The sequence below is a fragment of the Amaranthus tricolor genome, chromosome 6 (assembly GCF_026212465.1).
Source record: "Amaranthus tricolor cultivar Red isolate AtriRed21 chromosome 6, ASM2621246v1, whole genome shotgun sequence".
Taxonomy (NCBI): domain Eukaryota; kingdom Viridiplantae; phylum Streptophyta; class Magnoliopsida; order Caryophyllales; family Amaranthaceae; genus Amaranthus; species Amaranthus tricolor.
In genome coordinates, this window is record NC_080052.1 from 27,571,006 (window position 1) to 27,586,752 (window position 15,747).

A 15,747-nucleotide genomic window follows, 5' to 3' on the forward strand; every position below is an offset into this window, starting at 1 on the left:
GAATTTAGAATTCAAACTTTACGAGAGTATCAGCATATAAAGTAAATTTTTATGAAAATTTTAAGTAAAATTTTATTTGTAAAACGAATAATTAAATCGTTTTTTTATTCATGCAAAATGAGCAAAAACATATTAAAAGTCAAAGCCAAAGTAACATAAAGACGATCAATTAATGTCATTTTCACCTAAAATAATGACAACCTAAAAGATTAATTGAAATTCAAAAACTTAGAACAATACATTATTATAATCATTGCTTTGAAATAAATACTACTAATTCTATGATACACGAGATTTAAAAGAGATTATATGAAGGGATTCCTCAAAGTAGAGTGATTTTGTGAAGTGATTTTGTGGGTAGGAAAGTTAATGAGATAAGTAGAAGTGTCAATGATGTGTTACTATTAGAGTGGGAATAATAGAAACCAAAGAGAACGATGTATTCCACATTGTTTGAGGTACGAATCATGTATTCAAACTTATCAAATTGAATAATATTTGGAAAAAAAAAAATTTTTTTATCAAGGCAAAAATGTTACTCAAGAAAACGTTAAAAATAATTGTTCATTATTACAAAATTTTGACAACCGAATCTTATCTTAGTTGAAGAGTAAGCATTATTTTCAGTAAAGAGCTTAGGCTCAAATCACATAATAACTGGATACAGGTCAAGTCGAATTGAATTAAGCTGTAATATTAATAAAACAAGCTCAAATGGGTTAGACCCTCTCAACTTGCTACAACCAAGCCAAACCCATATATAATGTTATTCTTGTAAAGCATAAATTGAGTAAAATGACTTATAATTAATTAGTCTGTCTTGTATGAGACCTTTTTCACCATGAGATGAGTCGATACAAGAGGCCCATTAGTAAAAAATATTTTAATAAACAAAAATTCTTGTATGAGACTAATGAAAATCATCTTACGGTGAGACGAACTTAATAGAAAATTAGTGATAATTTATTTACTTTTTGTCAATTATAATTAGACTACTAACTATTACAAATCTATAGTAATATATGATGAATCAAGAAAAAAAAAAATAATAAAAGGCCATATAAAAACCGATTCTATCCAGTTTCATTTATGTAAATAAAAGGCTCATAAAAAATCTGTCTTATTTAAAATCCAACCAATTTAAAATATGTATATTTAAGACTCAAATCCAAATCTCTATAAAAACCGCACCCATTCACAACTCTAATCCTCATCTAGTCTTACCTTCCTTATGCATACTCTATAAAATAAAAAAAAAACATAATATTTAATAATTCACATAATTAGGAATTGGTAGAATAGTAGTAGACTACTAGTAACGATTTCCCCGAGTATGCCCCGAGTATGAAAAAGAATTGGGTCCCCAATAAAGCTAACCCAACCCCATCCTTCTTTTATTTATTACTCTTTACATTTGGCAATAACCAACCTGTCACTCTATCCCTTCTCTCTCTTCATCCTCCCGGCTCCCATAGAATCCGGATAACTCCCTCCTCTACCAGACCCGGTATCCAGACCCGGTATCCAGACCCGGGATTACTTTCTCTTCCTTCTACATAAAAATCTTTTTCTTTCCATAAATGTCTTAGGTTCTATTATTCCATTTCCATCTTTAACTATCCTCCATTGTTAACTAAACCAAGTTTTTCTTCCAGAACCTTATAGTTATAGGAATCCGAAAATGGTGTCGGTTGAAGATACCCACTCCAATTCTACCCGAATACATTCCATCTACTCCACTTTTCACTCACCATCTTCTTTATCTTCTTCATCTTCTACCAAGATATGGCGTGAAAGAGGCCGCTCTATGAGAACAATACGCTCTACTATCTTCTCTCCTTCTAGGGAATCTGATACACAATCATCAATCCTTCCTCCTACTGGAACCAGCACTTTTGTTTCTGAAAACCTCACTGATTCCGTCATTGATATCCGTCTTGGTGAGCTCGCTTCTCGAACTGCTAAGTCTCTCAAATCATCTTTTGCTGAGGAAGATTTTGGCCTTCTTGATGATCTTTCTAGATCATTCAGCGACTATTCTGTTTGTAGCAGTGATATATCCGGTGAATTACAACGGCTAGCGGCGACGGCGCTTATTGGGCCGAGTACGGATGAAATGGATCTAGAACCCGAACCATGTGAAGGTTTTCTTCAAAGAGAAACTTTCTCGACTGAAATAATCGAGAGTATTTCGCCGGAAGATCTTCAACCAACTGTGAAACTATGTGTTGATAGCTTAAACTCTCCTTCGGCGGCGATCAAGCGTTCTGCGGCGGCGAAACTCCGATTACTTGCAAAGAATCGGGCTGATAATAGGGTTTTGATAGCAGAAACAGGTGCAGTTCCGGGTTTGGTGCCGCTCCTGAAATCAACTGATCCATGGACTCAAGAACATGCAGTAACAGCGTTGCTGAATTTATCTCTCCATCCGGATAATAAACGTCCAATTGCAGAAACTTCCGGAACAATAAAATCCCTAATTTATGTGTTGAAAACAGGGACGGAAAATTCGAAGCAGAATGCGGCAGCAGCTTTGATGAGTTTAGCTATGGTGGATGAAGAGACGCGCTTAACCATAGGTGCTTCGGGTGCGATTCCACCTTTGGTTGCTCTTCTTTTAAATGGAAACGCGCGAGGAAAGAAGGATGCGCTGACGACATTGTATAAGCTGTGCTCAGCGAAGCTGAATAAAGAGCGTGCTGTGAAGGCGGGTGCTGTTGTGCCATTGGTGGAGTTGGTGGCGGATCAGGGCAGTGGGATGGCGGAGAAGGCGATGGTGGTGTTGAGTAGTTTGGCAGGGATAGAGCTTGGGAGGGCGGCTATAGTGGAGGAAGGCGGAATAGTGGCGTTGGTGGAGGCAGTGGAAGAGAGTTCGGCGAAAGGGAAGGAGTTTGCGGTGGTGACATTGCTGCAATTATGTGGGGAAAATGTAAGGAATAGAGGATTGCTGGTTGCTGAAGGTGGTATTCCTCCTCTTGTTGGTTTATCTCAGACTGGTACTGCTAGAGCTAAGCATAAGGTGAGCTAGTTGTTCAATTTCTGATTTATTGGTGGTTCATATTGAAAGTTTATGTGATTGTTTCTTATCATTAACCAAATTATAATGGAAACAACCTCTTTGTTACCGCCATTAAAGGTAAGCTTGCATGCATCGAACCCAGAACTCTGCGCCTTGATGTTGTTACTTAATAACTTGATTGCATTGGGGTGATGGTGTGGTTGATTTTTTTATTTGGTTGATGAATTCTTGAATATGTGATTTAAGTTGTGGAACTAGTAAGATTGAAATGATTAGAAGAGAACTAGATGTGAACAATGGATTGATTTGATTAAAGGTGTTTAGGATTATTCATGTGCTTTGTATTAGGATTATTTGAATCAAATTATTGAATTGGGTGTGCTAGGAGTCAGAGGTAAGGTGTTCAAAATAGACCTGATGACCTAAAATTCATACTTTATAACCAAATCCAATTTGACCGACTTAAATGGATTTATAATTATGGAAAAAACAATGTGGACACAACTTACACAAGACCCGATTTTGAACCGATTCGAAACACCTTACTCGAAATCAACTCGAGAACCCGAGTGAATACCTCTAGGTATGCTATGATTTATTGAATACGTTGCGCTTCTTCACTTTGTTTTTGTTTGGATTGAACATTGAAGAATTGGAAGGAAAGGAAAGTAAAGAGAAGGAATTGAAGGGATATAATTTTCATTATTTGGATAACAAATTTGGAAGGGAGAAACTGAAAAGGATGGGATTAGTTTCCTTAATTTTGTTAATGATTAAATCTTTCTAAAAGTGATAAGATATCTAAGGAAAATGATATTTTTCTTGCCTTCTTTTCCTCTAAACAAACAAATAAAAGCTTCTCTTGTTTGATGAATTCTTATCCAAACATAGTTTGCAAATAGTGAATCTGAAACAATTTTAACGGGTAAGGTCGTGTATATTGGACTTCTTTAGACTTTTTCCAGGCAGGAGCCGATTGGCATTGGAGTAATAGTACGTTGGTAATGTTTGACTTTAGGAGTTTATCTGATTTAATCATTGCAAAAAAGAGATGATTTTTCATTACAGTGTTCTGAGATTTTAAATTGACTTAAAGTCAGGAAAGATTGAGGTTTCAGCTTGAGTTTGAATCAAATTAGCTTCCATTTTAGTAATTTGCTCTTGTACCATGAAAACTTTGGGCTATTGAGCTATAACTGATGGAAATGGAGACCATTGTTGACTGTTAGGTGATGAAGATTGAAAATTGCGTTGGCTTTTATGCTGTACTTCATTCCCCTTTTGAAGAAGATTTTTAGTTTTTCGCATTTAGAAGCATACTCCCTCTGTCTAAAGAGCAAAACCCGGTTTTCCTTTGTAATCTGCATCATTGAATTTGCCTTGTTTTTACGCTATTTCTTTGATTTTCATTACTCCAATTTAAACTTGACCATTCATTTTTTTCTGTTTCCCATAAAAATACTATTCCGTTGCTTTGATTTAGTAGCAAAGGTAAATTGTGTATTTTGTGTGGATGAAATAAAAAGAACTTTAGAATGTATGAACGAGCTCAAAAGAAAGTGGTAAATCATTGTCTAAAAATAAAAATGACGCAAAATTAGTTGGACAAATTAAAATAGCAAATTATGTTAAATGAGTGAAATCGGATGGGTACTTTTTTTACCAGTTTTTCTCATTTTCCTGATATTCTCCCCATTTGTAGTTAGGGATTTTTTTTGGAAGGAGGGAATACTGAATAGTTCATATGTTTTTGTGAAAGAGATGAATTTCCTTTGATGCTTGAGCTATTAGTGGGTCCATTAACCATCATTTTGAACAAGTCAAGTAGATTGGTTAGCTAATGGTGGGCTTCATTCTCCACTAATTGTAGTGGACTATATCATGAATACTGTAGTTTTTTCTGCGTAAATTCCCCGTTTTTTGAACTTGTATGAAGTTGTGAAATGAACTCATAGGATCCTTAATGCATACTCCCAAGTTTTGAAATGAAAAGACTTAAATACTTCTAATTGAAAGTCCTTTAGATTAAGGGTAGTTAAAATGTCATTTACATCAGTTAAGTTTTAGATTATCACCTAATCCTGTCAACAAATGTCACAAAGATTAGGTAACTTTGGATTGGTAAGCTTACTAATTCCTAATCATATTTGGTCAATTATGGCAGGCCGAAACACTTCTTGGAATCTTGAGGGAACCAAGGAAACAAGAGATAGCCTCATCGTCGAGCCCTTAACAGCGAATCGAACAGTGTTAACTCTGTGGTTGTGGTTGTTAGTTTCCGTAAAATTGTATATATAGTAAGGAGGAATGGTCTGTTTTTGGTGGCGTCTAGTTTCTTGTACAGTGCGGTTTTGTCAACCGGAGAATCTGAAATCTTATCAGTAGGAGTTGCATTGAGATGTTGAAGCTAACTTAGATATTCTTTAGTTTGCAAATAGGTTTGCTGTTCATCGTCTCCAAATATCTTATCTTGTTGTCGTCTTCTGCCCTTTTTTCTTCTCCACATATTTGGAGATGACACAAGCTTTAGCATATTTCGTTTTCGCCTCTGTGAAAGCACGGGCTTGATCGGGTTCTGGCCCGTGAGGTTTTGTTTTGGTGGTCTGAAAACTTGTAACAAAAATATTTGTAGATGTGCCCAGAAAATGTAGCTGATGGAGACAAGAGGGTGCTTGTTATCCCATCTTTGCACATTGTATTTTCTTTTTCTTACTTATTTTTTGGGGCATTTGTGGAAGGCATACATGTGTAATGTTTGGATGTAAAATTATTAATCCAATTTTATGTTAGGTGGTTGGTTGTTGTGATTCAAATTTATTGTCATTCCATTTTCTGGTATTGATTTTTCATTCACAAGTTTTTTCTATCCCATCTGAAAAAAGCAGAAAGTATGAAAAATTACGGGTTAGTGTAGTGTTTGAAGGTGTTATCTTTCATATTTGTAATAGGAGTTCGATTTTTACTATCTACTTGAAGAATTAAATGCCTTCTTTTTAACACATAGCGATTCTCTAAACTATTTCTGAATTAAAAATAAATGACAAGAAGTTAGAAATTTATCAATAAATTAGTTTGAGGTTATAGTGTTTCTTGGTTGTGGATTGGTGTAAAGATGTACAACTTTTAGCCAAAATAAGGAGATTAAAATTAGTGTCAACTTCAATTCTCCACAAAAATAGAAGTGAAAACAAAACTTTTGAAAGATGATAAAAGTAATAACAGCTAGTCTATTGAGAGATCGTCTCTTTGAAAAATGTATTTTAAGTCCGGTCTGTTAAAAGGTTAAATTCTACTTACTGTATTCTTAATGTCTACTTACATTATCCTTGTTGCTACTTACCATATCCTTAATGCTTACTTTCAATATCTTAAATGTCACTTATATCATTCTTCATGCATACTTACAATATTTTAAAAAATATATATTGGGCCGGCCCAATTAGAAATGATCTTTCAAAGAGACCGTTTCTCACAAGAATTTGTGAATTAATAAACAATCATCGATCACTTAAGTTATAGAAGAACAAGTCTTCTATGAGACCGTCTCACAGTAAGACGGTCCCCATATAAGTAGCCCATTATTAAAAAAATATTAAAAAAAACAATGAAATATGGATTTACACTTATACAGGAAGCAATATTTTTTTTAAATAGTTTGGGTTGATCCAATTAAAAGTTATCTCACAGTGAGACGATGTCTAATAAAGATAGAAGAATGTATGATTAACATTTTTTTAGTTGAGAGTATAAACTACTTTTTATGTAAATTTTGGGATCCGATTTTCATTTAGTATTTTTATTTTTTTTCAGCCTACCCTGTAATCACGAAAAAATGAATGATGACCACTGATTTATGAAGAAATCTGTCATAATCATAATTATCAATTTAGTATTTCTGCACAAGACAAGATCCAAAGGGAAAATTAGTAAACATAGTATACTCGAATCCCTCTAATGAGAGAGCAAAGAAGAAAATTATACCAATGAAAAGGGTTGGGATTGAGGGCTTGTATGAAGATTGAATTGAATGAATTTAAATTTATTCTATATATAAGTTTTTAAAGAGAATTAAGATTTAACACTAACACTTTAACTCAGTGGCTAAAGGTTTTTTTCTAAAGACTATTATGGTTTAACTCAACTAAATACATGTTTTTCATTAATTTTACAATTTATAATCTAAATATTAGAAATTCACATTGCTTACATTATAGGAGTATTTTTAAGATTTAATAACAAAAAAGTGAATATTCTCCAATTTCCTTTCAAATTAGTGGTCCTTTATTTTTCACATTGAATATTTATTATTATTACCCAACATAGTAAAAATATGATTGCCGACAAGAAGTTCCACAACAAAGAGAAATTGCCATAATTGGGAGGTTAAAGATTGAAATGAAAACATGTTGTATTTTGTATTATTGCAAAATACAGATGCCATTTGAATATTTCAAGGACAATTTGGGGCTTGAATTAGACCCATCTGCAATTAATTGTATTTTTGTTTATGGGGCTTGCCTAAAATTGACGAGTCTATCTATTTCTTAGAATACGACATTTTTTAAACTAATAAAAGTAATTTGTCATATAAAAGGTATCACTTTCAGCTTATAATTCTACTTGATAGAGGAGTAAATGACATTCAAATCCGTAATTAGACCTCTGATATTATGTTAAGAAACCAACTCAATCAAAAATTTAAGTTTGTATTATAATTAAAACTCCAAAATATATCTATATAATCTATGTTATACACTCTATCAACTTCAAATTAGAATTTTTTTTAATGAGTACTGTTTTGATATTTGTATTGGGTTCCCACCACACACGTGGAGTATTTTTTTTTCCTCCTCTAATGGGCCAATACCCGGGTGTAGACGATGATGAGTGGTCGTACCCATGACAAATAAGAAAATTTGAAAAAAAAAAAGACTTTTTATTAACTTTAGTCAAATAATAAAATTCGTTCAAACTTTATTCTCAAAATAAGCGTCTTTGGCCCCAGCTAGGCTTGGTACATAATAGTAACAGCGAGTTTAAAGTTGCTGGAATTTTTTAAGTCAACAGGTAGTAGTTGTTACTAACAGCCAAATAAGGTTTGACTGATCAAAGGGGAAGTCGCTGTTAGTAACAGCGATCAAATGGTTTGACTTTTGTTGACTTTTGTGTATGATTTAATCTAGCCGTTGTAATATGGTTTAATTTGATATGGATTCGTTGAACATGAATGAAATTGTGTTGAATTTTCGAGAGCATTTTCCCTATTTGAATATGATTGTCTGTTTGATTTTGATTTAATTCATACTTATGTATCAAGCCTAACTTTGGGGCCAAAGAAGCTTATTTTGAAAATAAAGTTTGAATAAATTTTATTTTTTAACTAACGTTAATAAAAAATTTTATTTTTTTCAAATTTTCTGACATATAACAACCATGGATCCATAAAATGGGTATTGGGCCAACTTGACCAAAGCACTATAGAATATCCCATCACATCTCAGTTTGCCGTCATTCCAAAAGGTTAAAGTAAAGGCAAAAAAAGGTGTCAATGTAATTACAGGTTGGAAGACTTGAACATAGAAAAGCCAACTTTCACGAGTTAACACAAAACACAGCACTCGTGAGCTGGTGGATTTCTCATTATTGTTGCTGCTCCACATAAGGCAACCCTTTTATATGCTTTTGTTTAGATTTCTTTAACCTTCTAGCTTCTTCACGAGCAATGCCCCAAATTATGCTGAGTGTGGTGTCAAATGAACAAGAGAAGGTTACTTATATACAAGGCTGTTGTCAAGAATCGCCACACTAAATTGCCCAAGTATTGTGTCAAAGGTTAAGGAAAACCAAAAGTACTAGTTTAAAATTGTAATCCTAAAACATTGGTAGCTTGACCGATAGTTTTTTCAATCTAATGGGAATCATGAAGATGAGAAAATTTAACATTTATGTCTATAGATTATAGTGCTCGGGACATGATGAAAATCGGAATGGAACTGATGTTCATATGGATGAAATTAGACGATTTTTAAAACTAATATATTGGTTTATGTTGTCAATTCCAATTATTTGAGATTAAGGCTTTGGCATTATTTTTGTTAAAATTTCTCAATAAGTTTATGATTCTATCATGCATATTAGTGCACCTTGATGATCACAAACATATTATACGTATATATACGTAATACACGTATTCCTCCACCTGCTTAATTTTTTATTCTACTCACAAAAATTTTTACTGAAGTAATAAAATAAAAATACAGCATAATTTATAAATCATAAAAGTAATTTTATTAATAGTATTATTAATATATCTTTTTCAACAAATATATATATATATATATATATATATATATATATATATATATATATATATTACATATAAACATGTAGACTGAATTACGGTGAGTGTTGAGTAATTGTACTTCAATTAATGACATAATTCTTATATATTTTGAACCAAATCTTAGCCTATAGAAGCAAACACACAATTGTAATTGAGCAGCTAGGCACAAAACAATACACCCAATGAATATAAAGGTTTCTTAGTTTTTTAGTACAATGTAGACTAAAAGAAGGAAAAGAGAAGAGCTAGAAAACATGATAGTGATGATCGAATTTAGACCTTACCAGGAAAAAATAATGCACACTCGAACTAAAAAATTGAATTAGTTAATTAACTAGTTTTCATACACTTCCATTACAACCAAAATTTCTAATTCAAAAACAAGCACATACTTGAAGATAAATGGCCAAGTAAAGAAACTATGACTAAATTTTCTAAGTGAATAATTCATCAAGATTCAATGCTTTTGTTCTGATTTTTGACACCCACCAAACAACTTAGGCTTATACCCTTTTTCAAGCATATGCTCCACTTCTTCAATGGGCAGTCCTTTAGTTTCAGGCACCAACAAGTAGATGAAAATGAAGCCTATGACCGAGAACCCGGCGAACAAGAGGAAGGTTCCTGCTGAGCCTAAGGCTTGAGTTAGAGTCAAGAATGTTTCACTTACAATGAGGTTTGATGTCCAGTTAGCCACTGCAGCTATTCCTCCACCAATTCCTCTGTACCTTAAAGGGTATATTTCTGAGTTGACAATCCATGGTACTGTTCCCATTCCTGGGGAGTAAGAAATAATGTATACTCCTAATAGTATGACTGCCAAATACCCCAATTTGCTTGGACAACCTTCTGTAAAGTACACTCTTTGTTGTCCATTACATGCATCTTTTAAGTCATCTGTGTTCCTCAAACATGCTCCTGGGTGCAACTGATACATAAAGTAGATGTATGAATCAACAAGATCGCATTTAATTATGTTTTAACTTATAAATTAAGAATAAAATATAAATTAAGGATGAATAGTGATAAAAAACAAATGGGATATCTAATTTGATTTGGAGGGAGTATAACATATCCTAGGATTTGGTTGACGTGGTTCTTTAACATGGTATCAAAAGTCCATGTAACAGAAGGTCACGGGTTCATATTTCATTCACCCCTCATCATTTCAAGTAGAACATTTAGTGTCATGTATGAGTAGGCTATGTGTTCATCAACACATTTAGCCCAAGGGGCTGTTAAGTGAAGGGACATGATAGAATATATAATATATTGTGAGACTACAAAAATTGCCTATCAACTTAAGCTTTTGGTTGAATTGATTCTTAATACAAATATGACCATTGAAGTCAGATTGGTTGGTTTTAAGCCTTGTGAAACGAAGTACATTCAGTTACCCTAATGTCATCAAATGACTTTCACCTAGATAAATTTTGGAGAAGACAGATATATATAACCTTATCTTTGTCAAATTGACTCTTAATAGCAAATATCAATTGAAACGCAGAAATATGTTAAAATAAAAGACTAAACATGCACAAAATAGATGAAACATAAAGCAAGATTATTACCCCATTTCCGGCTTTGTTTGCACAGAAAGCACAATGTGAGGCAGATTTCAAACAAGTCATACAGTTCCAAGAAGCAGGATTTTGAGCAGAGTTGAAAGCAGGACAAGTAGAATTCAGGCCAAAATGGGTAGATTCAGCATAACTTATACTAGGAGCATGTTCTGCAGCTTGATAAAAAACAATAGCCAACACTACCAAGCAAGTAATGATCCCAAACATGGACACAATCATAAGCCGTCTTCTACCATGTCTATCCACAAACATCATGCTCACAATCGAACCAACTGCATTTAGGCCTGCGGTGATCAAAGACAGAGCTAATGCGGTGCTCTTTGAAGCAAACCCGGCTAACTGTACTATCGTTGGGCTGTAGTACATGATTGTATTGATACCCACAAACTGTTGAGCCACTTGAACTGTCACTCCAGCATATAGCCCTCTTCTAAATACTTGGTTTTCCCAAACTTTCCTGACTTTGTTTAGCACACCACCTCCACCAAATGATTCTTCCTGTGCCCTTTCTGAGTCTATGGATGCCTTGAGTGCTTTCTTCTCGTCTTCTAATTCTTCTTCGGGGTAGATTCTTGCCAAGATGGCCTCGGCTTGTGAGACTTTACCCTGCATCGGAGAGGAAAGTTTTGCGTAAAGATCTTGGGGACGATAAATCTTTAGGAGGTTAGATGTATGCAAGCTTACGATCACTAGTTCCGACTGCACGAAGTTTCTTAATGACTGGCTTACAGTTTTGTGCATTGCAATTGCAAGTAATGTGAGTCTAGGATGATACAGTTAGATCATTGTTTGTGCACAATACCTTTCTGTAGAGCCATCTGGGAGATTCAGGAAGAGACAACATTAAGATAAATTGCAAAAATGCTGGAACTGCAGCCACCCCCAGCATCCATCTCCAAGTTCCTTTGACCTGAATAATCAACACGTGAACTTTTGATACAAATTTTGGGTGCACTCGGAATTATGATTAGACCCAAACAAATATTGCATAACATTTAGTGAATACAAATATTTGATTACATCATAAATTTTACAACAAAATTTTTGGTGGGACACTTGTTTCACACTTATACACTCTTCATTTATGTTTTTATGTGAGGTCATGCCTCATTCATCTCATATACCTCTCATTTTAAGGTATACATCTCTTGCGCGCTCACACATATCATTGTTGCACCCTTACTCTAGTAAGCCAAACAATCTATTTATACTAAAATGTAGGGAGTTTGAGAAACTTGTTACACAACTCTACATTTCTCTAGAGTATTCTTATATTTTTACCTTCTTATCTAGATTTTTCTATCATTGTCGAGGTTTTTTAGGCTCAATGTAGTCTAGTTCATTCTAGATTTTTCATATTACATTCTATCAACTTTGGCCTAAATAGTTTTTACAGGGCGTTTGTTTATTTGTATATAATGGTGGAAATGAGAATGGCTTTTAATTTCAATATTATGTCATTCTGACGCTAATGTAGTTCTAGCCTCTAAATGTGTGTTTTTCTTCATGATTTTTATCACCAACTTATACCATCTTTTCAAGTGATAATGAAGGACAATGTTTTTTGTGAAGAAAAACAATGATTAAAATAGGAAAGCATGATCATAAACCATTTAATTAATACATCTTACCAACAATCAAACGGGCCGCTAAAAACTATATATTGTTACAATAAGTAGATATTAATTTTAAATAGTAAAATGATTAGTTTGAATCCTTAAAGGTCACTTTCTATTAGTTAACATCACTTGTAGTCAACAAAGATCATCAATGATAAACTAAAATATGAATAATATATCAGCAGAAGATATGCATTGTTGAGTAAAATAATACCAATGAAGGGTCCAATTAGGTGAAATAAACAAACATCCTATTCAACATTTGGATTGGTTGTCAAAAAGATTCCTCAGTGCAATACTTTTCTTTTTATTTCTTTGACTGTTCATTGTTATGTGACCATACTTTCTTAAGAAATCAAGAAACTTCCAATATCTACAAACAAGTGCATGGATGAGACTCCATTTTATACATATACTGTTACCTCTTTTATACGAGACTCTTTTGGGCTGGAAATGTAAATATGACTAATTTTAATTATACATAGAGCTAAATATTTAACTGAAAAAATAATAGTAGATAAAATCATACTTGTAACATTTTGTCACGATGACTATAATACATGTCAAAGAACTAATTCAAATTAAAGCTTAAGTTGACGATTGCACTTACTTTTGAAAAAACAAAAGGATGTTTTTGATTGACCATTAAACCAAACATTCTACAATTAATTACATATAAATAAGTTCACTGATTTAACCGAGTCATTTTACTATCCTCCACAGTACATAAACCAAAAAACCGTTAATCTTCAATTCTGTCCAAAATGTGTGTACACATACTATGAAATGAACTATTGTCAAACTTAGATTGGACACAAAAAGATTCATTACTTACTTGAGTGAAACCAAGATTGATGAGGTAAGATAAGAATTGGCCACCAGTAATGAGCAACCCATTAGTGCTAACAAGGGCACCTCTAATCCTGGTTGGGGAAGTCTCAGATATGTATAAGGGTGAAGTCATGGAAGCCATGCCAACACCCAAACCTACAAATATTCTTCCAAGAATGATCATCCATGGAGCTGGTGCTGATGCCATTATCAAAGCTCCAATGAAGAACAGAATATCTGCTATTATAATTGTTGGTTTTCTCCCTATTTTATCATTTAGCCATCCTCCTACTCCTGCTCCAATAATTGCTCCTGCCACTGCCGTTGACACTATTGTTTCCTACCAAACAACCAATTTATTTGTCTAAATACTCAAACTTTCTTATCACATTATCAATAAAATAAGTTTACCTCTATGAAAATGAATATTTTTGAAGTAAAAAGAGCTAAAAAGTGGCAAAATTATGTAAAGTCAGAAATTAATTAGTTATAAGAGGTGTGGAGGAAAAAATGTCAAATATTTAAATTACTATATGCGTTTTTATATTTTAGGCTTCTAATTTTACGTCAAAACATTTCATCACTTGCTTTATCTCATACCTTACGCATATTATGAAATATTTGAGGTCCTTATTTTCGATATCGGCCTAGTGCATTCGCACATGTTGCACCCGTATGAAACCTTTCCTTGTAATAAGATATATGGTATTCAGTCACTAACGTTATTCTGGGATGAATTTAATAATGTAATTAAATATTTATTATTTATACATAGCTTTTTTAGCCATATATAATATAAATTTTAAACCCTAATTATAATCAAAATTTTCTTAATTATTCATGGTTAAATATGTTAAAAATTATTTCAAAATAACACATCACATATCTAAAATAGTCAAATGAATAATGCAATTAACTAGAATTCAATTATTGTAATCTTAACCCTAAAACCTCGAAAAAATCAATTAGAAAGACCAATCTGCAATGACTAGTACGCCAATAAACAAAAACCACCACCGATACAAACAGAGCCACAGAGGATTTAGGTTATCTACATCCCGATAAACATATATTATATTTTTATGCGGTCGATTAATCAATTTTTTTTCTCCATTAAAATATTTACTTGGAGAAAATTATGAAAAAAAAATACCTGCAACCATGTTTTTCTTTGCACTTCTTTGAAATCTTCTCTGATATAAAGCAGAGCCCCAGAAATAACACCTAGGTAATGAAAACAAAATCAAATTAAACACAAAAATTTTCAATAACCCTTTCCAAAATCAATTTCTTTTCAATAAAATCAAAAACAGATTGTACAAAAAGCCAGTGAAAATCAAACCCAGTTTTCAATAATCCTTAGTAAAATAGTTCGTACTCTATATGAAACAAAACCCGATTCTACAAAAGGGATTTAATCCAATAACAAAAACACAAAAAGCAATAAAAAAAATAAGTTTTAATGGGTAAAAATAAAGACGAACCAGTGTCATAACCAAAGAGAAGACCACCAATGCCAGCAGAAAAGGCAATTCTCATAATATAAGGAGTTTTCCTGATTGTTCTGAAACATTCTGTGAATTCTGTTTTGTCTGCCTTTATAATTCCACCTTCAACCATGTTTGAAGATAAAAGAGAAATAAGGATTTGTTTTGAATAAGAAAGTGGGAGTATTTATGTAAAAATATGGCTTCATAAAAATAGGGAGTTATTGTTGACTATTGAGTGAAATCATGAGTGTATGATGATTAGATAATATTTTTGCTGTTTTCTGGATTTATCTATTCACTTTTTTAATCTTTCATTTGATGATGATGTATTTTTTTACACAAATTTCCGTGTGTTACCGTTTATGGTTTAAAGTTTTTTATATATGGGTTGAGTAAATTAATATAATTATTAATAAAATTATTAATATATATAGTTTTCTGTTTTGAAATCGTCTAACTAATAAATGGTTTCTTATAAGAATAATTTATTTTTTTTTTTAGCGACCACTTATACAATGGGATGTTTTGTTTTATTGCGGGTAATAGGCCGGAAGATGAATATAACTGTGTGAGAATTGAATTTAATATATTTTTTAAGTGCTGGTTTCTGTATAGCGATAAAATTGCAAGTTTTGCCATGGGTAAAAATAATGTGCTTTAAAAAAGTGGAATAAATATGATGATGAGATAAAAAAAAGATAATTTAGCTGTGTTAATTAGAAGAAAGTGTTTGAGCTAGTTAAAATAGAAATGTAACAAATTTCACCAAAATAGAAAATATAGCATATCCCATGGGACAAATGGAGTTTTTGTAAACTACAGTCCAGGCAAGAGAGGATTTAGAAGAAAGAACAAGTCAAAA

At 32.8% G+C, this 15,747-nt stretch overlaps 2 protein-coding genes across 2 annotated transcripts; one reads left to right on the plus strand and one right to left on the minus strand.

Moving 5' to 3' along the window:
• The first annotated feature begins 1,105 nt into the window (after positions 1-1,105).
• LOC130815008 (U-box domain-containing protein 4-like) lies at positions 1,106-5,832 on the plus strand. Its single transcript, XM_057681329.1, has 2 exons — positions 1,106-3,019; positions 5,184-5,832. Exons 1-2 carry the CDS (start codon positions 1,682-1,684, stop codon positions 5,250-5,252), a joined length of 1,407 nt encoding a protein of 468 aa, XP_057537312.1. The 5' UTR covers positions 1,106-1,681; the 3' UTR covers positions 5,253-5,832.
• A 3,827-nt stretch (positions 5,833-9,659) lies between these two features.
• LOC130815351 (inositol transporter 4) lies at positions 9,660-15,131 on the minus strand. The gene is made up of 6 exons (XM_057681792.1): positions 14,880-15,131; positions 14,549-14,619; positions 13,400-13,735; positions 11,748-11,855; positions 10,934-11,551; positions 9,660-10,290 (listed from the first exon to the last, which is right to left on the minus strand). Exons 1-6 carry the CDS (start codon positions 15,013-15,015, stop codon positions 9,820-9,822), a joined length of 1,740 nt encoding a protein of 579 aa, XP_057537775.1. The 5' UTR covers positions 15,016-15,131; the 3' UTR covers positions 9,660-9,819.
• Positions 15,132-15,747: the final 616 nt, after the last annotated feature.

Coding starts and splice junctions, on each gene's coding strand:
- LOC130815351 (XM_057681792.1), bottom strand. CDS start 15,015: ATGGTTGAAGGTGGAATTATAAAGGCAGACAAAACAGAATTCACAGAA. Junction 11,552..11,747: donor CCAGATGGCTCTACAGAAAG/GTATTGTGCACA, acceptor TCTCCGATGCAG/GGTAAAGTCTCACAAGCCGA. Junction 10,291..10,933: donor CAAACAAAGCCGGAAATGGG/GTAATAATCTTG, acceptor TTTATGTATCAG/TTGCACCCAGGAGCATGTTT.
- LOC130815008 (XM_057681329.1), top strand. CDS start 1,682: ATGGTGTCGGTTGAAGATACCCACTCCAATTCTACCCGAATACATTCC. Junction 3,020..5,183: donor CTGCTAGAGCTAAGCATAAG/GTGAGCTAGTTG, acceptor CAATTATGGCAG/GCCGAAACACTTCTTGGAAT.